General features: G+C 37.6%; 3 protein-coding genes and 1 long non-coding RNA gene across 6 annotated transcripts; 3 read left to right on the top strand and 1 right to left on the bottom strand.

Annotated features, from left to right (window-relative positions):
- Positions 1–2,072: 2,072 nt before the first annotated feature.
- Positions 2,073–4,154, bottom strand: LOC133690783 (outer envelope pore protein 24A, chloroplastic-like). The gene is made up of 3 exons (XM_062111046.1): positions 3,837–4,154; positions 3,116–3,475; positions 2,073–2,334 (listed from the first exon to the last, which is right to left on the bottom strand). The coding sequence occupies exons 1-3, from the start codon at positions 4,032–4,034 to the stop codon at positions 2,254–2,256; spliced, it is 639 nt and encodes a 212-aa protein (XP_061967030.1). The 5' UTR covers positions 4,035–4,154; the 3' UTR covers positions 2,073–2,253.
- An 826-nt stretch (positions 4,155–4,980) lies between these two features.
- LOC133690463 (uncharacterized) lies at positions 4,981–13,756 on the top strand. Of its 2 annotated transcripts, XR_009841451.1 has the most exons (6): positions 4,981–5,942; positions 6,049–6,117; positions 11,749–11,946; positions 12,031–12,106; positions 12,251–12,658; positions 13,661–13,756. XR_009841451.1 is itself a non-coding variant. In XM_062110681.1 (5 exons), the coding sequence occupies exons 3-5, from the start codon at positions 11,854–11,856 to the stop codon at positions 12,538–12,540; spliced, it is 459 nt and encodes a 152-aa protein (XP_061966665.1). In that variant the 5' UTR covers positions 4,981–5,942; positions 6,054–6,117; positions 11,749–11,853; the 3' UTR covers positions 12,541–12,658. The 2 variants fall into 2 exon arrangements, 1 of the variants encoding a protein (XP_061966665.1); XM_062110681.1 differs by lacking the exon at positions 13,661–13,756 and having other exon boundaries at positions 6,054–6,117.
- Positions 13,757–13,856: 100 nt separating this feature from the next.
- LOC133692938 (uncharacterized) lies at positions 13,857–16,709 on the top strand. 2 transcript variants are annotated; one of them, XR_009842029.1, is made up of 4 exons: positions 13,857–14,027; positions 14,831–14,950; positions 15,315–15,797; positions 15,924–16,709. It is a non-coding gene; the product is annotated as an uncharacterized LOC133692938 (long non-coding RNA). The 2 variants fall into 2 exon arrangements; XR_009842028.1 differs by having other exon boundaries at positions 15,315–16,709.
- A 2,402-nt stretch (positions 16,710–19,111) lies between these two features.
- On the top strand, positions 19,112–21,715 carry LOC133692089 (uncharacterized). The gene is made up of 3 exons (XM_062112773.1): positions 19,112–20,001; positions 20,530–20,868; positions 20,998–21,715. The coding sequence occupies exons 1-3, from the start codon at positions 19,714–19,716 to the stop codon at positions 21,493–21,495; spliced, it is 1,125 nt and encodes a 374-aa protein (XP_061968757.1). The 5' UTR covers positions 19,112–19,713; the 3' UTR covers positions 21,496–21,715.
- Positions 21,716–22,650: the final 935 nt, after the last annotated feature.

The raw sequence follows: 22,650 nt of genomic DNA, 5'->3' as shown, positions 1-22,650 counted from the left end.
AATACAAAATAAATATGTTTTTAGAACAATTATAAGTAAATTTTTATATTTTTTAAAAAATATAAATCTGACAATTATATTAAACTCAAGGTGCATAGATCATTTCAGACTCAGGTATTATAAGTCTGATATCACAACTAGATCCAAACGTCTTGAATCTTATAAGAAATTGGATATAAATTTAAAAATTAATTAATTTAATTAAATTAAATAACATCATTAAAATATTATAACATTGACCGCAGAGCACAAATCAATATAGTGATCTTTGTTAAAACACAACAAGAAAACGAAAGTTAACACACAATTCTCGAATAGAAAAAGTTAACATGTGATTAAAATTGAGAACGAGATTTTCATTATTTCAACTACATTTAATTTTGCCTTTCCCCCCCTTATTTTTTCATCTACTGTAAGAATTTATATAGCCTATCATCTTAAAAATGCAAATGAAAAGAGAAAAGAGGAACTATAGAAATATCACAACTGAAGAATCTAATAAAAAAATCAATAACAAAACAAAGATTTAGATATATAAATTTATTTTTTAAAAGTAAATAATTAAAGATACACGAACAATTTAATTTTTAAGAAAATATTTTAGAAAACATTTAAAAAATCAAATTCTTTTGAAAAAAATAAAAATAAAATATGAACATACTGGTCAATGATTTCTATGAAACTCTTTAATTTTTATTTTCTAAAATTGAACTTTTTATAACCACAACAGATAAGTATTGACGGATGCTTTCCAGGTTCACTGTTGCGGGAGTAGGATACTACAACGGTAAGACAATCAAGCCTAGGTCACATTTGGCATCCCTCGCCTTTGAAAGTCTTTGTTCACTTTAAATTAATATTTTTTAAAATCAGTTTGTTATACTCATTTTATAAAATAAAATACAAATTTTAAAAATTATTTGAATATATTTTCGAATAAAAAATAAATTTAAAAACAACCTCCACAACATCCCCTTAAATGACTAGAGGATTTGACAAGGTTTGAGATTCTTCCACGATTTCCACAAGTACCATGACAATTATAAACAAGTATCAATTGACTTGAGAACACAATCCCCAGGTCAAGAACTATTGACAGTTCCTGAGAGGGGCTTTCTCAACCTGGTAGTTTTCAACTGGGTGTTGAACGACTGGGTGTTTTCAATCAAGGCGTTTTCGACCCGACTATTCTCCACTTGGTAGTTTTTTCAAGAACGAGATATTGGTAGCTGATGGACTTAAGGGTTTGGAAGCTATTTCGTCTGAGGTTTTTGATCGATTTCCACTCCTAGCCCAGAAGAGAAGGGACTGAAGATAATTCTATGCTAATTAAGTAGTTTGTTATATCCAATTCTTAAAGAAAAGTATGTATTTGAAGTTTGGTAAGATCTTCCCTCTTGTGGAAGAGAGGAAGGCACTAAGACCCGCTAGAAGGACTCTAAGGGAAGAAAGAAAGCCGTCCTAGTGAGGTGCAATGCTGAAACTGTGATCGGTAAACAAACCCTACAGAAGTCGGTCAAATCAGGCATTCTCAGAACGAGCAATCTCAATCTCATAGTTCTCCACCCATGCACTCTCGACCTGTACTTTCTCAACCAGGTAGTTTTTTCACCTGAGTGTTCTCAACCCAAGCATTCTCAACCCGATCGAGAATGCCTGGATCGAGAACTACCAGGTTGCGCCTTGGATGAGGATGACCAGGCCAAGAACTACCAGGTCTAGAATAGATTAAGAACTACCAGGTCTAGAATAGATTAAGAACTACCAGGTTGAGCCATGTCTTGATAAACAACTCTTAAACTTGCAAGCATAAACCGCTCAGCATTTCTGCAGCTTCCCCAGACGAGACCCAATCTTACATACCATACCCATGCAAAAATATGTCACTAACCTCACCATAACCATAATCTTCCATCCTCGCAAAAGGAAAACACACATAAGATAAAAGATATTGCAACAAAAGGGACCGAATGCATATCTCAAAAGAGAGATTTAACAGTTTGAAAAATGGTGCTACAGAGCTGCCCCTAGCCAGGTGATCAGCTCAGTTATAACTATTGGCAATATTCAAGGAAAAAAAATGCTCAAAGCAACTGGGGGCGCAGCCAGAGGTGGAGCTCTTTGTTTAAATAACCGGTAAATGTTACAACCAAGAAAGAATACTGATGAAACATGGGGGCACAGCCAGAGGTGGAGCTGTTTGTTTAAATAACCGGTAATGTTACAACCAAGAAAGAATACTGATGAAACATATCACATCTCAAAGTTCCACATACTCTCAGCACTTAATTTTGGCATTTTTGACTCCTCAGCCAAATTGACGGATGCAGAAAACTGGGATAAAGAAGGGCCAAGATTAGAATATCATTTTTGAGTTAAAATCACATAAAATAGAGAAGATTTTGGAATCCTAGAAATGCTTAAAGAGGCTTATCCAAACAGGTCAAAGCACACGACAACCACCAGATAAAATTAAGCAGCTCACAAGCATCAACCTAGCATCCAAATAGCTGAAAGTTAAGTAACCACCCATTTTGTGATATCACCAGCAATCCCAGACAAGCATTGCTTCAAGCCATAAAAAGTATAGGTATTTTATCGAAAACTATAGAGTCATTGATTCAGAATTCTCTTTAAAAGAACATCAACATGCCAGTGCCTTTTCGTGATTGAAAAATGGAAGCAAAATATAAACATTATGCTTTCCACGAACAGAACATTGTCAGTTATAATTCAATTGAAAACCTAGAAAAAACAAACATGCTTGTGTTGCAGAATCAATAAGATGCATCTAGGAATTATAAAATGGAGATACAACATGCAAACCAAGAGTACTCTAGAAACACAATTCCTATCAATGAACCGATACCTTTAAGATCCAAAACTATAACCATGTCCAGTTTAATGGAGGATCAAATTCTTAAAGCATGCAATAGATTGCTAAATTTATGCTCAATTCCAAGATGAGGCTCATACAAGTTACTATCAATTAGAATAAGAACCTACAGTAATTTCAACTGGTGCCTTTTTCAACTTCTACTTCTTGATTTTACTTATTAATTTAGAAACCAAATTCCAGCAACTAGCCAATAAGCATATTAATTCAAGAGATTACCTTGAAGTTCCCATTCAGCTTTGAATTCGTTGACCACTCCAAGCCCAGATTCTTGCTTGACGTTTGATACGTAGCCTTGAGCACATCATCACTATAGACCTTCTGAGATACCGCAAAATCCCATGAATTCTTTGCCAAGTCATAACACGGCTCAAATGTCATCAACCCACGATGCACATAAGTATACTTCAACTTGCAATTCTCCGTCCCGACCATATAATTAGCAGATATTTTGTTCGCTGAATCAATCACAAGAGTCCCGTCCAAAATAGTACGTTTATCCCCTCTACTATGAATGTATGTCAGATTCAAGGGCTTGTCCACAACCTTAACAGCATTCATAAACTGAAACCTAAAATCCTGCACCACAAAACCAGTTGAAAATCAAGTCAATGTCAGTTACAAAATCTTACTAAAAAAAATTCTAGCTTTCCTTAATTTCACAGCTACAAGGGATAAAAACATGTTACTAATCAGTAACTGAAACCCTAGATTTTTTAAAATGAATCCCTTATTTTAGAGATTCAAAAACCCTAATCCCTAAGAAGTTAATTTTGTTAGGAAGCCAAACTCGCAGTCAATTGATTCGAAATCAAAGTCAGCAAAGCAAGTTCAAACTACCTGCCCAGTCGAAAACCCTAGTTACCTACAAAATTGTCAGCCACCAAACAGACCTTATGCGATTAAGAAAGCAGAGCAATGGAGTTTGAGGAGGGGTTACCTTTTTGGGAACGTTGTAGTCTACTATGAAGAAGCCAGGTTTCTCGACAGCTAGAGACAAGCCGTTTAAGCTAGGGCCGTTGACGAAGGTGGCGTCGGTTACAGAAGCCCGAAGCTTAACATCGCCGGTGTTGAAGGCGACAGTAGCAACGCCGGTGCTTTTGTCATTTTCGTACCTGCCCTTCAAAGACGCTCTCATTTCGTGAAAAACGAGAAACACAAGGCAAGAGGATTATCAGTGCCAGCAATATTAATCGGTGGTTGGTAAGTGTGCAAAGTTATATTTATACGCGGGATTGTTTTAGAGAGTGTTATGACCAAGGTTTATTAAGAGTTTGTAGAGGCTTTATATATATATATATATATATATATATATATATATATATATATATATATATATATATATATATATATATATATATATATATATCTTTTTAACTATTAACATAGCAAAGCAATATGAAAATATTAAAAAAATTAATTTAAAATAAAAAAATAAGAAAAATCATTTTTTTAATACAAAAACAAATTTTTAATTCCTCTATTAATTAATTATTTTTTAAAATTATATATTTAATCTCTATTATATTTTTAAATTCATTTATAACTTGATCCTTTCTATCAATTTCTTATTTTTTCTATTTATTTAAATATAAAAATAAAAAATAGATAAGATAAAAAGATAAATGAAAAAAAAGCATTTAATAAAATAAAATATTATCTAATGTTTCATCTTAAAACCAATAGTTTTTAGCAGCTTTATGATAATAAAATCAATTATTAAAAGGTATTAATAGCTGATTTAGTAGGGTAGAAATAATTATTTTTTAAAATATTTTTTATTTGAAAAAATATTAAAATAATATATTTTTTATTTTTTAAAATTTATTTTTGATATTAGTACATTAAAACAATCTGAAAATATTAAAGAAATAATTTGAAGTGAATAAAAAATAAAATTTTTTAATTTTTTAAAATATAAAAATAAATGTACTCAAATACCACAAAAACCAATGCATTAACTATTATATAATACAATTGTAATTCATTAAAAACTCATGCACATTGGCATTCAATATTTCCTAGCACAATATTAGCTATATTACTTGGACGCTAGGCTCAGTACGAGCAGCATCACTTAGCCAAACACGAACATGTAATAGGAAAAAGGTCACCATAGAGTAAAAAAGATGAAGAAAGATGATAGAATGGAGGTCTAAATTGTAATCAACTCACCAGCATCGTCTAGCTACTAGCGATGGCAGGATAGCGTGGTTGCGGGCTTTTGCGACCCCGACAGTACTCGCCCTTTCTAAAGCCCGCAGTCCGTCCGGGTGCATTCAACAAAATCGAAATACGGGGATTTCTTGGGCTCTGGTTTTGCTATTACTACGGGGATTTGTATTGAGTTATGAGGGGTGATTACAAGGTTAGAGGTGGCTTAGTTTTTAGGCTTACATAAAATTATTTTGGAATTTAATTCCTTGGTTGTGATGGGTCTGTTCTTGATTGCCTTGGTTAACAGAGCTTGCGAAGCTCTAAGTAGAGGTTGAGTAGTCCAAATGCAATATTCTTACAGGAAGGCAAATGCTGCTACTAGTTAGATTGCTAACTTTTTTCAGGGAGGATTCGACTGTTAATGACCCTTTAGAAGGCTTGTATTAGTTTTTATACTAGAACTTGATTCCCTCATTTAATTTAATTTTGAGCTTTAGCCCTATTTATAACAAAAAAAAAATCAAAATCAAAATCAAAATAAGATCTGTGCGAATTATTGTAATAAACAAGAGGATAATAATTCAAATGAAGCGTGAAAGAAAAGTTCAAGTTGAAGGCTAGAAATGCAATAAACAAGAGGATAGCTAGACCAAAAGTAATAATTCAAATCAAGGAAATCCATAAAATAACCCTTAAAATACCCTATAAAAAACAAAAAATTTATAAAAATAAATTACATACAAGGATAAATCAAATACAGCAATCTAGTTGGCGCCAAAAACATATTGGGCGGGCGCCCCATTTCTTCCTCCCCCCTCTCCCTATCTATCAATCGCACGGTACCTAACTCTTACCCTCAGTGCAGATCCCCCAAACTCTTGAATCTCAGGTAAATTCCTTTTCTGCTCCATGTTTACTTTACAATAATTTTGATTAAGCAGTGAAGGAAGGCTAGACCTGAATTTTCGGTTGAGCTAGATCTACGATTTCTGTAGCTCAGGTTGCCGAGCTAGAGCTACGACCGATCAGTCGACGACTAGACTGAATCCGTGTTCGAATCTCAGGTAAATTCCTAACTCATGCTTATTCATGCATCTTATGTTAGCAAGTGGAAGACAAACAATGTCCCACCATATGCAAGTGGGAATACCTAATCTCCCACTTTGGCACATGGTGGACACAAACGGTGGGCATAAATCAAGGCATGATTTATGCCCCTTCACTCCCATCTTGTATATATATAAGCTCAGTGAAGAGCTGCGTGTGTGTGTGAAAAACACAGAGAGAACAGAAGAAAAGTGAGAGCAGCAGAGAGAGCTTGAGTGAGTAGAGTTGAGTTAAGAAGAGTTTTTTCTCCTCCTCCTTTGTTTGTATTGTTTCTTTGAAGTGATTAATACAAACCAGTAGCTCCGTGGAGTAGGCAAGTTGCCGAACCACGTAAATTGATGTGTGTTTGAGTTCTGGAATTTCCCAACAACTGGTATCAGAGCTTGTTCTTGAAAAAGAGGGTGTTTGATCCAAACTCAAAAATCAAAGTTCTCAAAACGTGTTTTTGAACATACCATCGTGTAGAGCAAGAGGAGACGAATTCACTGGTGAAAACCCGTCGAAGAACCGACGTCCTGCATGCCCGCACGCGCCCACACGCGCCGACGAAGCCACTGCCCACGCGCCGCACGCTCTCCACGCGTCGTCTCTACCCGGATACCTGCATCTGAACCGGGTTGACCCGCCACGTCACCCGCCACGCCAGCAAACCGTACAGTCACCTGCCACGTCACCTGCCACCTCAGCAGTCAATTGCCACGTCATCCACCCAGTCAGCAGCCATGTCAGACACCGCCACGTTATCAAAAAATCGCGCGTGTATTTGCCACGTCAGCAAAGTGGGTCCCGGTGTGGTCTACGTGGAGGCCACGTCATCTTGCCACGTCATCACACGTGGGTTTTGATCCAGTGCTTCGCAGACACTATTCTGGACTGACACGCGGCTTCATCTGCACCGTCCGTTGATCCAAAACTTTGACTGTTAAGATCTGAGCCATCCGAAGTCCGATTGGGGTGATCTCAGTGTCGTTTCCAATATTTTTGGTCGTTCCGGACACATCTGTAAGGTCAGATTTGACAAATTCAAATTGGAGATACAGTAAAAATGGCAGATGAAATAAAGGCTGCGGGAATTGAAAAATTTGATGGATCAGATTTTGGATATTGGAAAATGCAAATTGAAGACTATTTATATGGGAAGAAACTTCATCTTCCTCTGTTGGGGAGCAAACCAGAAAATATGCCAGAAGAAGATTGGTTGCTTCTTGATAGACAAGTTTTGGGTATTATCCGGCTATCCTTATCAAGAAGAGTTGCGCACAATGTTACAAAAGAAAGATCCACTGCAAGACTAATGGAAGCTTTGTCTGGGATGTATGAGAAGCCCTCGGCAAACAATAAAGTGCACTTGATGAAGAAGTTGTTCAACCTGAAAATGACAGAAGGCACCTCCGTCACGCAACATCTCAACAACTTCAATACTATCACAAATCAATTGTCATCTGTAGAGATTGAGTTTGATGATGAGATCCGTGCACTCATTTTACTAGCTTCACTTCCAAGCAGTTGGGAAGGTATGAGGACAGCCGTGAGCAACTCAGCTGGAAAATCCAAACTGAAATATGATGATATCCGAGACTTGATTTTAGCTGAAGAAGTGCGAAGGAAAGACTCAGGTGAAAGTTCAAGTTCAGGATCAGCTCTCAACATTAACACTCGAGGGAGGAGACAGGATAGAGGTTTATCCAGAGGCAGATCCAAATCAAGATACAGAAGTAAAAGCAAGTTTGGACCCAGAAAGCAGGTTGAATGTTGGAATTGTGGCAAACCTGGTCATTTCATGAGGAATTGCACAAAACCGAAAAAACCTGAAGCTGACTCTGCAAACGCTACCACAGATGAGGTGCAAGACGCTTTGATTCTTGCTGTACAAAGTCCAATTGATGATTGGATTCTTGATTCTGGTGCTTCATTCCATTGTACACCACACCATGAGATGATGCAAAACTATGTTGCTGGAGATCACGGTGTAGTCTATCTAGCCGATGGACAACCAATGAAGATTGTGGGTATAGGAGAAGTGCAGATCAAGACAATGAATGGATCTACATGGAACTTGCAAAATGTAAGGCACGTTCCTGGACTAAAGAAGAAGCTGATCTCAGTCGGACAACTTGATGAGAGTGGTCATTCAATCCTTTTTTCTGGAGGTATGTGGAAGGTATCAAAGGGAGCAATGGTTTTGGCTCGTGGAAAGAAAACCGGCACCCTGTATATGACCACAAGATTTGCAGACATTATTGCCTCTACTGAAGCAGAAAATCAAGCACAGCTATGGCACTGTAGACTCGGCCATATGAGTCAAAAAGGGATGAAGATACTTCAGTCGAAGGGAAAACTGCCAGAGCTTAAAAATGTTGATCTAGACATTTGTGAAAGTTGTGTTCTTGGAAAACAGAAGAAGCTTAGTTTCTTAAAGGTTGGCAGGGCCTTAAGACCAAGAAAGCTAGAACTAGTGCACACAGATTTATGGGGACCGTCTCCAGTGGCATCTCTTGGAGGTTCTCGGTATTACGTAACTTTCATTGATGATTTCAGCAGAAAGGTATGGGTCTACTTTCTAAAAAATAAATCTGATGTGTTCGAAACATTCAAGAAGTGGAAGGCTATGGTTGAAAATGAATCAGGTTTAAAGTTGAAATGCTTAAGATCTGATAATGGAGGAGAATACATTGATGGAGGTTTCAAGGAGTATTGCGCTGTTAATGGTATCAGAATGGAAAAGACCATTCCAGGCACACCACAACAGAATGGCATTGCTGAAAGAATGAACCGGACCATCAATGAACGAGCTAGAAGCATGAGGCTGCATTCAGGGCTACCTCAAACATTCTGGGCTGACGCAGTTCATACTGCAGTTTACTTGATCAACCGTGGACCATCAGTTCCTTTGGAGTTCAGATTGCCCGAGGAAGTATGGAGAGGAAAAGAGGTACAACTTTCTCATTTAAAGGTCTTTGGGTGTGTTTCCTATGTGCATATAGATTCTGATGCTCGCAACAAGCTAGATGCCAAATCCAAGAAATGTTTCTTCATTGGCTATGGAGATGAAGAATTTGGATTTCGGTTCTGGGATGATCAGAACAGAAAGATTATCAGAAGCAGGAACGTGATCTTCAATGAGAAAGTTTTGTACAAAGACAGATCAAGTGCAGAAACAGATATGACTGATTCAGATACAAGTCCACAAAAATCTGAATTCATCAGATTAAAAGGGCTTCCCGATGTTACCGAGCAAAACAAAACTCAAGAGTCTTTACAAGAAGATTCAAGCACATCTGTACCCACCACTACACAAGATGATGCAGAGCCAAGTGAACCAATTGTTTATGTTCGCAGGTCTTCAAGGACTGTAAAGCCCCCACAACGGTTCACACTTCTACTGAATTATATTTTGCTGACAGATGGTGGTGAGCCGCTAAGTTATGAAGAATCCTTACAAGATGGAAACTCAAGCAAGTGGGAGTTAGCCATGAAGGATGAGATGAGTTCGTTGCTGAAGAACAAGACCTGAGAGCTGACCACACTACCTGAAGGAAAGAAGGCTTTGCAAAACAAGTGGGTCTACAGAGTAAAGACTGAGCATGATGGAAGCAAACGGTTCAAGGCAAGACTTGTTGTAAAAGGGTTTCAACAAAAGAAAGGGATTGACTACTCTGAGATATTTTCTCCAGTTGTGAAGCTTACAACAATCAGAGTTGTTCTGGGGATAGTAGCAGCAGAGAATTTACATCTTGAACAATTAGATGTAAAAACAGCTTTTCTTCATGGAGAATTGGAGGAAGACATTTACATGCAACAACCAGAGGGGTTTGAAATACCAGGAAAGGAGAACCAAGTCTGCAAGCTAAAGAAAAGCCTATACGGTTTGAAGCAAGCTCCAAGACAGTGGTACAAGAAGTTTGACAACTTCATGTGTAGTTCGGGATACACAAGATGCCAGGCTGATCATTGTTGCTATGTCAAACATTTTGATAACTCCTACATCATTCTACTATTATATGTGGATGATATGTTGATTGCAGGATCCAACATTGAAGAGATTGACAAGCTGAAACAACAATTGTCAAAACAGTTTGAAATGAAGGATCTGGGAGCTGCTAAACAAATACTTGGCATGAGAATCATCAGAGATCAAGACAAAGGCATACTAAAGCTTTCACAAACAGAGTATGTCAAGAAGGTTCTCAGCAGGTTTAGTATGGATAATGCTAAACCAGTAAGTACACCTCTGGGGAATCATTTCAAGCTCAGCAAAGACCAGTCACCAAAAACTGAGCTAGAAAGTGGATACATGGATAAGATTCCATACGCCTCAGCTATCGGCTCTTTGATGTATGCTATGGTCTGTACTAGACCAGACATTGCCCATGCAGTGGGAGTTGTAAGCCGATATATGAGCAATCCTGGAAAGCAACATTGGGAGGCGGTGAAATGGATCATGAGATACTTAAAAGGTTCATCAGAGACATGTCTTACCTTCACAGCTGGTAGTTTGAAACTTGAAGGTTTTGTAGACGCTGATCTAGCAGGAGATGTTGATAGCAGAAAGAGCACTACAGGATATGTATATACTCTAGGAGGGACTGCTGTTTCCTGGAGTTCGACCTTACAAAAGATCGTCGCTCTTTCAACAACCGAAGCTGAATATGTTGCAGTTTCAGAATCTGCAAAAGAGATAGTATGGCTACAGAGTTTCCTGAAAGAATTGGGCAAGATGAATGAAAAGGGTACTTTGTACAGCGACAGTCAGAGTGCAATCTTCCTTGCCAAGAATCCAGCATTTCACTCCAGGACGAAGCATATTCAGATCAAATATCACTTCATCCGACAATTGCTAGACGAGGAGCAACTACTGCTAGAAAAGGTCTGCGGAAGCAAGAATCCAGCTGACATGTTAACCAAAGGAGTTACACTTGATAAACTGAAGTTGTGCAAAACTTCAGTTGGTCTTCAAGGATAAAAGATGATTTCATTGTTTGTCTCCAAGTGGGAGATTGTTAGCAAGTGGAAGACAAACAATGTCCCACCATATGCAAGTGGGAATACCTAATCTCCCACTTTGGCACATGGTGGACACAAACGGTGGGCATAAATCAAGGCATGATTTATGCCCCTTCACTCCCATCTTGTATATATATAAGCTCAGTGAAGAGCTGCGTGTGTGTGTGAAAAACACAGAGAGAATAGAAGAAAAGTGAGAGCAGCAGAGAGAGCTTGAGTGAGTAGAGTTGAGTTAAGAAGAGTTTTTTCTCCTCCTCCTTTGTTTGTATTGTTTCTTTGAAGTGATTAATACAAACCAGTAGCTCCGTGGAGTAGGCAAGTTGCCGAACCACGTAAATTGATGTGTGTTTGAGTTCTGGAATTTCCCAACATCTTATACCTTAATTGATGGATCCGAGGATTCTTCTTCTCTAACAGAAATTCTGTACCTTCATTCCTATCTCTCTTTTTTTTCTTACAAGATATCCTCTGAATTCCAAGTTTGTGCCTGCAAATTGCAAGATGACAGTATTTTATTTGTGGTGTATCAATGCATTGCTTATGCTAGCATGCTTTCTTAATATGAAAAGTTTGTCTTGCTATAGGGCTTTGCATTCTAGGCTCTAGGATAGCAGTGAGGAAAGAACAATTTCAAGTGAATTGGATGATGTTAACTTTGGTAGTATGACACTGAAGCAAATTCAGGAGATATGCGAAGCAAAGAAAAGGAAACCTGGAATGTTCAGGGATGTCCTCATTCAAAGCTACAACATCTTCCTGAAAGGCTCCTTTCAAACTGGAAGGTGTGCATCATCCATAGCACGTACATCTGTTTATTTTTCTCTTATATTACCCTGAATTTAATCAGGCAGTGCTTACATTTTCAGGCAATTTCTCCAGCATCTCAGAAAAAATTGTGCAAGGCTATGGAGTCTAGTGACTTAGGTGATGAAGATTATTACAGTAAGTGAATAAGATATCATGTTCAGATTTATGGACTATGCATTTTCTTTTCCTGGAGCTGATGAAAAAAATATTTAGTTTCAGTTTTCATTTGCAAACTCCTCCAAATTTAAAATAATTTTGTTGGGTTGTTGATGATTGCAGAGTATGCTAGGAAATTATGCTACAGGAATTTGAATGAAAATAAGATCGGTAGGCTTGGAAGAGCCTATCAGAACCGGATATTTGATCTCACTATTAGCCCTGAGCGGATCATCAGGAAACTGAAAAGGCGGATCATCAGGAAACTGAAAAGTGAGGAATATGGTTTCCATTATAAAGACATTCTAAAGGTTCCTCATCCTTCTCGAACTATACCGTGTTTTGCCACTGGGAGCCCTCTGTCCAAAGTTGTTCAGAGACTGCCATTTCATTTCACAGAAGCAAATGCGTGATATTGAATCTATTACAACTAAACTTACAAAAGAGGTGAACTCCGTGAAGGACATTGTTCAAGAAACATGCCAGTCCAAGGTCTATCCAGCTATGCCCTTGAAACACAGGGCAGACGAGGTATGTTAAGATACAAGATTGAGGCAGTTTGGCTGTACATCCAACCTATGCCAATCCTTAATTTTTCCTTGCTCAGAAGAATAGTTGAAATATAAATTTAAAACTGTTGCTTCTTATGTTATATTTTGGATGCTATCAGTAAAATGCAAACAATCAAGTAGAAAGGCATAATGTTAGAGAATAATATAAATTATATTTTGGAATCTCACCTAAAAGCTTAAGTTATTGGGATGGTTCTTTGACACATAACACACTGAAGAGGCCTTCTGAAACCAAATGAACTTGTGTTCTCTTGTCTTTTTCCAAGTTCATTTTGTTTTATCTCAATCACATAACATCAGCATGACTACGAGGTGGATTTGGAGTTCTTATTAACTTTCCTCTAACTCCATCCAGTCCTGCATTGCAATTTTTGTTCTTGCATCTTGATGAAGTTCTCTGCCACAATGCCCATATTTCTGAGTTCTGAACTCACTGTAACTCTTTATACTTGTATGATACTTTTACATTCACTCAGTGGATTGCTTCCATGTTTAGACCAATAAATTATACAGTCACACTCCACTCTCTATTCTTTTAATCAGATTTTTTGCCCTGTCCGTTTTTCATAAGAGTGGAAGGTGTTTTGGCTAAACTAAGAATGATGATTTTGAGTTCTGACAAACACTTCAGCGCTAACAGTTTAGCCCCCTTTTGAAGGCTGCTTAAGGACTCAACCTATTTTAGATAAAACCACACAATTGATTTGATATCATCTGTGTTTTGTGTCCTTGCTGTCCTGACACATCTTTGTTACCTTTTGAAATTGATTAGAGTTTGGTAAAACCGATTTCTTTTCAATATCATTGGAAGCTCAAACTTTTTATGGTAAAATACAAACTGTGCGGAATGTTATTAACAACGATGTTTTCTTACATGTTTTTAGTTGCTTTTCTTTGCGTTTGGATTTATGGCTGCAGGTATGTACAGTATGCTATAGCGTAAATTCTCTTGATTTGGCAGGTGAATTCAAAATGCAACTAGAGTGGAAGAAATTAAGTGCAAGAAGATGGCTTTCCATCATGGCAAGGGATTGTAACCGATTTTGTAAAATCATGATTTGTTTCTTGTCATACACTTGTTTCAGTGCATGCGTTTGAAAAACATACACCAGTCATATACTTAATTATGATGTGAGGATATTTGCTGATATTTTATTTGATTGATCTCAGAAATTGACCGACAGAGCTTCTGCAACTTTTCTGGGAATGCTGTCCAGAAGGAGAAGAGAAAGATAGTTTTTGCTGATGAGGCTGGCGGAAAGCTTTGTGATGTCAAGACTTTCGAGAATGACAGGGCTTCTTTTACAGGGTCTAGTAGTGACAAACAGGTAAATTTCGATTAAATAAAGGATGAAGCTTTTATCCATTGTACATTAAATCTTTCCATTTTCTTTTCACTTTTCGAGAGTGATTCTTTCAGATATTTGAGTGGCTATTTGATGCTTTCTAGAACGGCAAAATGGATGTATAGAATAGTTTTGGCATGTCTAAATCTAGGGTAAGGTGTGCCTGAGATCAGGAGTGAAGCTACCATAACACAGATGAATTCAGCTAGAAAGCAGACTGGTGCTCACTCCAGAGCTAGTTTACTGATCACTGAGAGCTAGAGAATAGGATAAACTTTGTTTATACTTTTCTTGCCTCTTTACTTGAGATTGAAGCATGTTGTAACAACAATCTTGTGTTCTTGTCCCAAGCCAATGAACAAATGTTTATTTGTGCTTGGAATTTCCAATGATGTTAGCTTTATGTCAAGACGAAAGAGAATCCCAGTTTTCGGCCTACATATTCTCTTTTATTCATTAAAAGATGCTTAGCTGGTTCTCATCCCTCCTACCATGGTTAGAATTAATCCTCTCTTTTTTTTGCCATTAATTATTATCGCCTAGCAATTGATCTCGTCAACTTTCTGTACATCGCATCAACATTTTATATACATCAAGTAAATAATCAACCGCAATAAAATATTTTTTGTGGGTTGTAGATTGCATAACCAATCAACCAAAAAAATTATTAACAAGATATCTTAATATTAATATACAAAAGATTTTTATTTTCTTAATCATACACAAGAATATTTTTAAAATCCTTTTATGTCTGCTTGAGTGTATTGTTTTGGGTTTTTACCCAGGGTATCACCAGGTCTATTTTGCTTGAGACTAATTACCTTTCGGCTGGAAGCGTGAAGGTGAAAGCTCTCTTAACAATTACATTTTCGGGAGATCAAACTTGTGTTTTGATCTTTTTCAAGGTAAAAGACTGCTTTTACCACCTTAAAAGGACATCATATATTATGCATCCTAAATGGAAGAAATTATAGTAATAAGAAAGATGGTAGCATGATTTCATATAGGAGAAAGTAGCGTGATTTCATATAGGAGAACGTAGCATAATTCATAGAGGAGAAAGAGCATGTAGTTAATTTGCGAAGTGCGTTCATTATTGTGACTTCATTTCTCACGCTCGCTATCAAGTGGGAAAAAGAAATCATTTGCAAACAAATATAACATCGAGCTACCTATTAATTAAAAAAATAAAATGTAATGAAATAGAGGATCATGTTGCCCACCCCTTTCTTCTATCTTAATTTCTGATAGAAGCTCTCTTCTTTACAGGAGAATCACAGAAAACGATCTCCCAAACCTCCGAGAATGCCTGCACGATAACTCCATGATACTGTCTCGAATTCAAGGACAAAAAACACTGCAAAAGTTCCTGTAAATCCTCGGCCTCAAATATTTGCTTTTCTAATATCATCTCCAACATAGACCTCTTAAAGTCCCGGTGTGGGTTCTGTGATTTCTTCACCACCGCCACGCTCTCCTTCACTCTCCCATCAACCTTGCGTGATATCACCTGCTTCAAAACGGATGATCTCACAGGTGAAGGAATCTCTGGAGACGTCACAGTCTTTGATCTTTTCCACTTGTTCAATGAAACTTGGTGTCCAAGCTTTTTAATTTTCTTTAGGTTACTCACTTTCTTGTTCCCTATAGGCTTATTAAACGCTTCATGATATTCTGATTGCCTGGCTGTAGTATCCAATGAATGGCTGAATTCACAAGAAGAATCATAGGAGAAACTTCTTGAAGAACAAAGTAGGGTTTCATTTTCTTCACCAGCAACATCAGTACTGCTAAAGCACCCACTAGTATCAACAGACAAGACACCTGTCTTCACCTTGTTTTTCTTGATATTAATTTCTCTGTTTTTGTTTTTTCCAGTTACCATAAAGGGTGACATGTCCCCACTCTCATCAGAAAATGAGAAGGGCACGTTTAGGTGAGGTTTGGCTTGCCACCTGGCTTCTTTCTTGCACGCAAAATCGGGCGATTCAATGCTCCAATCTGACATGCAGCAGCGTGGGCACGATCGCGATTGGCATTTGCAGCCGACGGAAATGGTCTTCCTTGACACTCGGCATTTGTAATAAGGTGTTGATGGTGGTGGTGGTGCTTGGAGGTTACAAGGGTAATTGATGTCGAGTGCTTTAGGGTTGAAAGGAGAGAGCCTGTGGATAGCTGGAGTTGGAGCTTCGGGACAAGAAGGGTCTTTGGATCTACAGAGTTGGAATGAGGTGATAACACGAGAGAGCTTATGCTTGAGACGATTAGGCATCTTGTGGAAGTTCATGACCGTGAGAACGTCTGTAGTTTTGAGACAACGTGCTAAGGCTTAGCTATAAGAGGTTGGATATATAATGGAAAGAGGCCGGCATTCAAGATGAAAGACAACAGCTTGAACCCACCGGGTTTCAAGAGTATTAAATTAAAGGATCTGCACGCCTGGTTAGAATGACCAAATCCAAGTGATGATGTATGCTTTTTGCCTGAAAGCTGCATGGAATTCCAGTATCATTCAAATTTATTAGATTTGGGTTTTGTGAGAAAACAATCTCTCTCTAATCATGGTTAATTAGTGAGTTGGATCAGTAATTCTTAAGCATAAAAATGAAGGCTGTGAATAATTTTCATGATGATTTCTATGTTTATGCAAAATGAGAGAGCACACTCCCAATATATTACCTCATATTTTTTTTTAATAGATAGAACCATGACTAATATAGATCAATTCCATATATTAATAATTTTCAATACAACCTGTAAGCGAGTTTACTAGCCGGTGGTGTTTGATTATTGTTTTACGGTAGAAAAAACAGAGACAAGTTTTGCTGAAAAAATAGAGACATGGCTGGAATAAACCACCATCACTTTCAGAGATGCCTCCTATTATCTTCCATGGATCTCGAAGACGAGATAGAAAGTTTTAGGAAATGTCATTGAGAGATACGTGAAAGAAGCAATCGAGACCATGCTTGTTGCTCAGGGCCAAAAAATTGTTCAGAAAATAGTTTCAAGATGCTTGACATCTTAACTTTTTGGTAGCAATATGTATTTGGATCATGGCTTCCGACTTGGCCTGGCCGTAGCTCTCTCGAGTCTGCTAATCCTGCTCTTGTTTTCTATTGTTGAGATAATATTGCGAAGGACAAGGGTTGTATCCAGCCGTCGTTATCTTGACTCATTCCACTCAGACCCAAACTCGAGAAAAAAACTAGCAGTCAGGTCCCCCAGACATTTTTCAATTACTCTTACGTTCTACTTTCCAAGTTTGGGTGTCATTTTCAGTACCGGAGCCCTTGCTGAGATGGCAAAAAAAAAAAAACCCTACAATCTACTCGAGGACCTTGCAATTTGCAGTCACGTACGTAGTTCACCATCTGATGAACACCTGGACAAGAATGCACAAGCTACAATACAAAAATAAAATAAATAGAACGAAGGAAGTTTTCTGCCTCAGTTCATGCACACGCGTTTTGGATCTTTGACCCCATCACTAAGCAAGAAACCAGGAAAAAATCCAGCTCAGTAGCAGCAGGGTAACTGTATTAGCCGGAGTGTGAAGATTGTTCACAAAAAGGAAGCCAATTGAACCCAAATAACAATTATATATATTCACCTCTTTTTTAAGAATATATGAACTGCAAAATAGGCTCAACAGGTGACCCAAGTTCTATAGATAGATCAAACCAGCTGCCAACCTTCTTCTTCTTCTTCTTCTTGTTTTTTTTTTTTTTTTTTTTTTGACAATGATGGAAAGCTGTTTACACTAAAAAAAACCTTATTTTTGGTGTAGATCCAATCGTGAATGAAGGATTGAAGCCTGCGGGTTACGAGCCAGATTGAGTTCGATCTCTTGATCTAAATGTTGACATTATGGATATTGGGAACCCCATTTGGATTAGAAACTCTTATTTTCACGAATCCAATCTGGATGTGCTCCAGCTTTATTGGGTCTAAGTGACAAATCTTTATTTTAAAAGCTTTAGAGTCTATCATCTCAGGAAAATCATCATCATTATAAATCCTAATTATCTCTTCGAAGTTGGAGAAACAATCAAACTGTTTGGATTAGATCAAACCAGCTGGACAAGAGTTTTAGATTTGTTAGCAAAGAATCTAAATTGCATTAGAGGTTTAGATGTTTTATCATTTGTAATCCTTGATCATCTCTTTTATATCCATATTTAATGCATTTTTTGTTATATATATATATAAAATATTTTCTTGGTAGTTGTCACAAAAGTGTTCTTCAAAAGTTGAAGTATTGATTAAGAAATTGAAGAAAAAAATAATGGAATTAAGTTCAGTCTATCAAGTCCCCTCGTTAAAGTTAAAACAATCAACTATTAATGTATATATTTTATTTAAAAGGTATTTTAGAGGATATAAAATATTTTTTATTTTAAATAAAATCATTGCTATATTAAAAATTTAATATAACTTTAAAGAAACAAATAGCGTTGCGGTTTAATTATGGTTTTGTAAATTTTTAATTTTTTTTGAATTATTTTGATATTTTTAACGTGTTGATGTTAAAAATAAATTTTAAAAAATAAAAAAAATATTATTTTAATATATTTTCAAAATAAAAATACATTTTAAAAAATAAATTTTACAATTGTACCAAACAACCCCTAAAATGTCTGGATCATATGCTTGATATTATCATGTGTGCAAATGATTGTGTTTGTTTGAAGAAACTGTTTTCAATCAAATTATGATTAGCTTGAAAAAACATAAGAAATAATATTTTTTCAAGCTCAAAGTTAAACACTTTCTGAAACATTGTATTACCTTGTTAACACATTCACATGAACTATAAAACCTTTTTCGCCTCTTGTAGTGGTGTGATCGCTAGAAATTTGCCGGGTGGCTTTTGCCTCAACATTTTTGTTCGCTGAAAATGCATGCTTCTTTGTGGATTGCAAATCTCTTGTAACGTTAGATAGTATTTAAAGGATGACAAAGGTGAAGTTCGATTTTATTTTTTCTTGGGGGGGAAAACACCCACCAAAATGCTCCAGATGCTTACTTCGTTGTCATGGAGATTAGAATTTGACAGTGCAATCTCATTGTCTTGATACAGGTACGGAAAAATAGCATTCAAGTGTCCATAAACAATGATTATGATGAAAAACAGAGCTAGATCATCACTCTATCGTCCAGGACCTCCATGTTCGTTTCAGCCATATCAATTCTCTCAAAAGCAGGCGCAGCAGGGTAGGCAAATGCCCCCATCCAATCTGCGCCATCTGCAATTCCACTTCACGGGCCAGGATCGAGTGTCGATATGATAACTTATGATCGCCAATTTAGTTTGAGACATGAGACCGAAGCAAACAGGTCGAGAATCTAGCAAGAAGTGGGGTTTTGGTTGGCTAAATGAGATGGGGGCAAGTTGAAACTAGTCCAATAGCAAGGTGCCATCTGCTCCCCAAATTTAGCAAATATTGAAGAAACCCCTGAAATCGTGCACCCACGATTGCTACGCGCAAGGAACACCCCAGACAGGAAAAGGAAAAAGAAAAGGACGCAGTCTTTCATCACCCCTGAAATCGTTGATTGCCCGGCATTTCAATCAAGATTTAGATTTCATTTCCTACTCTCTCTATCCTATTGGGTTGCTCTCTTGGATTCAATCAAAGTGAAAAGGGTTTTTTCCTGGAATTCTATGAGGAAGTTGTGTCCTAATTATGACAGGGAACATGCACTTGACACCGTCTTGGAGGTGCCTATACCTGAAGAGATGTTCACAAAAATGGGCAACAGTTCAGCTTCTCGTTGGCAAAACATGCGCGCATTGATGAGAGCTCAGGCTGCTGCTGATAAATCAACCCATCTCCAATCTAAATCAGATAGTGAATTTATAGCATTGCTTAAGCTTGTTGGCTCTCCTCTTGTCCCTTTTCAGGTGAACCCTGACCAGCCTCTCACTCGTCCTCTTAAAGATTGTAACATTGTATGTATGACTCTTTCATTTTCCTCTTCAAGTTTTTCTTCCTTTCTTTTCTTTTTTGGTTAAATCTGAACATGGAAATGGAAGGTACATAATTAAGGTACGGAATTCATTGCTGGACTTCATGTAATTTGAGAGATTATCTGAAAATCTTGGTGTGCTATAATGGTGAGCATGCTTCGTTGTTTTCAAAACATTCCCTGCAAGGGTTAAGGTACCACTCAGCATTTTCAAAATTGAGAATCATTGGCAGTTTCAGCATGTTATTAACTCACCTATACGCCTGCTATGGCCATAAGGATATTCACTTAATTACTTCACATTTCATTTCTGATACGGAAGAGAAAGGAAACAATGAAAAGGGAAACATTAACCCTGAACATTTCCAAAACTACAACTTTTCATTCTACTTTTTATTGATTAGCTAGGCTGATGAGAACGCAGCTCGATGCCTTCAACTGGACCTGGAAGTGTTACTTGTGATTAACAATGCATAGATCGTTTACTAACAGTGACTTGTTTCGTGAACAGGAAGCCTCTACCGCGAAATACATAGTACAACAATATATAGCAGCAATTGGAGGATCGTTGGCACTGAATTCAGTGAAAAGCATGTATGCAGTAGGGCAGGTGAAGATGACTGCATCAGAAATGCACCAAGGTGATGGCAGTGTGCACCCAGGAGGAAAGTACGAGGTTGGAGGGTTTGTGCTATGGCAAAAAAACCCTGATTTATGGTACCTAGAACTAGTTGTTTCGGGTTACAAGGTCAGTGCAGGCAGTGATGGCAAGGTTGCTTGGAACCAATCCTCGTCTCAGGCTTCTCATGCTAATAGAGGTCCTCCAAGACCCTTGCGGCGGTTCTTCCAGGTATAACCTTCTCTGAATGTGTATCTTCTAGTGACAAAATAATCGCTGTATGTAATCTAAGACTATTGATTCCGTATCTTTTTGGAATGTCAAGATGATTGAAGATGGTTTTCTTTGTGATGCCAATAGGGATTGGATCCAAGGTGCACTGCCAACTTGTTCTTAGAAGCAGTAGGCGTTGCAGAGAAGGCAGTGAACAATGAAGACTGCTTTGTACTCAAGCTCGAGACCGATTCAAACACCCTTAAAGCTCAAAGTTCATCCAATACAGAAATCGTACACCATACAATATGGGGCTACTTCAGCCAAAGAACAGGACTGCTTGTCAAATTCGAGGACACGAAACTAGTGAAGATGAAACCGATTAAAGGAAATGATAATGTGTTTTGGGAGACAAGTATAGAGTCAGTGATCGGAGATTACAGATACATTGAAGGCATCAATATAGCACATAGTGGAAAGACCATCGCAACACTTTACAGATATGGAGCATCACATAATCATAAGAGGAAAATAGAGGAAACATGGATGATTGAAGAAGTTGATTTTAACATATGTGGGTTGTCGATGGATTGCTTTTTACCTCCTGCTGATCTTAAGAGAGAACAAGAAGGTGGAGAGCTGTGACCATACAATTTATTCGAGTTACGGGAACAAAAATGTGACTCAAAGGAAATTCCCTGTATATATAGGTGAGTTGGAAGCTGAGAAGTTTTCTTATAAAGGGTATGAGTGTAGGAAGTGAGAAATATTTTATTCTTTAAATATACAGAACCATTCATTGAAAAAAGAAGACGACCCAACAAATTAATCTCCGAAATATCTTTTTCATTCCATCAAATTAAAGAAACAGGTTAATTTTCTTGTAAAATACATCAAGACTAAGTTGTTGAATTTACATGTTTACACGCATCTATTCGACATCTAACTTGAATGGAACCAACCCAACAAGTAATTCGTTCAGAATGTGATAAATATGAGATGGTATTTGGTAGATACAATGATTCAAGGATAAGTGGATGCCTTGTCTCAAAGAAAGAGTTAAGTGAAAGACCATTGGAAGCGTTTTGCTTGATTAGGATCTCAAGTTCTCTACTTCCATGCGTAACAACCACCTCCTCTTACAAATAGGGTACTTGGTTGCAACTTGCAAGGGCTTTTATGTTGCAAAATTGCTCTAACAATTAGTTCAGCAAACAATCTACATTAAGAGGACTTCTTCCTCATTAGTGGAGGAACTATCTGTTTTGGGTAGTGGTACACTTCAATTGCCGACCAAACCCCCCCAATAGCCCTCTCCCAGGCCAGACCCCTTGTCGAGCAATTATAACAGAATCCGGCAAGGGCTTTACCTCCGGCAGTATATGATGCCCAAACCTCCTGATCTTAAGCGTTGCCAAGAACAACATCAGCCCAGGGATCTTATCAATGACTAGAGTCAAAAGTAGAACAAACGATAGAAATATGTGGGCTTCAGTGATGTTTTTTTCAACCACCTGAACCATCCTCGCCAGCATCCCTGGCTACAAAAACTGGCGAGAGCAAGGGACCTGAACATAATTAACTATATCACGATTGAACTAGGAGAAAACGTAACCGATTTCCAGCTTCGTATAACCCACCTTGACATTTATGCATACAAATGAAGCCACCAACTTCAGCCAAAACATTTCCCACTCGCGCCTCTGACTGGTGTTATAAATATATTACTCTAGGGCTGAAAATTAACTTGCCTCCTTCGTAACTGGACAACATGAATGGACCAAAAACAGGGAACCGAGG

Source organism: Populus nigra, chromosome 4 (assembly GCF_951802175.1).
Source record: "Populus nigra chromosome 4, ddPopNigr1.1, whole genome shotgun sequence".
Lineage (NCBI taxonomy): Eukaryota > Viridiplantae > Streptophyta > Magnoliopsida > Malpighiales > Salicaceae > Populus > Populus nigra.
This window is presented reverse-complemented; position numbering and strand designations above follow the sequence as displayed.

Coding starts and splice junctions, on each gene's coding strand:
- LOC133690783 (XM_062111046.1), bottom strand. CDS start 4,034: ATGAGAGCGTCTTTGAAGGGCAGGTACGAAAATGACAAAAGCACCGGC. Junction 3,476..3,836: donor ACTACAACGTTCCCAAAAAG/GTAACCCCTCCT, acceptor TTTGTGGTGCAG/GATTTTAGGTTTCAGTTTAT. Junction 2,335..3,115: donor AGCTGAATGGGAACTTCAAG/GTAATCTCTTGA, acceptor TCTTTATCCCAG/TTTTCTGCATCCGTCAATTT.
- LOC133690463 (XM_062110681.1), top strand. CDS start 11,854: ATGCGAAGCAAAGAAAAGGAAACCTGGAATGTTCAGGGATGTCCTCAT. Junction 11,947..12,030: donor GGCTCCTTTCAAACTGGAAG/GTGTGCATCATC, acceptor TTACATTTTCAG/GCAATTTCTCCAGCATCTCA. Junction 12,107..12,250: donor AGGTGATGAAGATTATTACA/GTAAGTGAATAA, acceptor TGATGATTGCAG/AGTATGCTAGGAAATTATGC.
- LOC133692089 (XM_062112773.1), top strand. CDS start 19,714: ATGAGGAAGTTGTGTCCTAATTATGACAGGGAACATGCACTTGACACC. Junction 20,002..20,529: donor CTCTTAAAGATTGTAACATT/GTATGTATGACT, acceptor TTTCGTGAACAG/GAAGCCTCTACCGCGAAATA. Junction 20,869..20,997: donor CCTTGCGGCGGTTCTTCCAG/GTATAACCTTCT, acceptor TGATGCCAATAG/GGATTGGATCCAAGGTGCAC.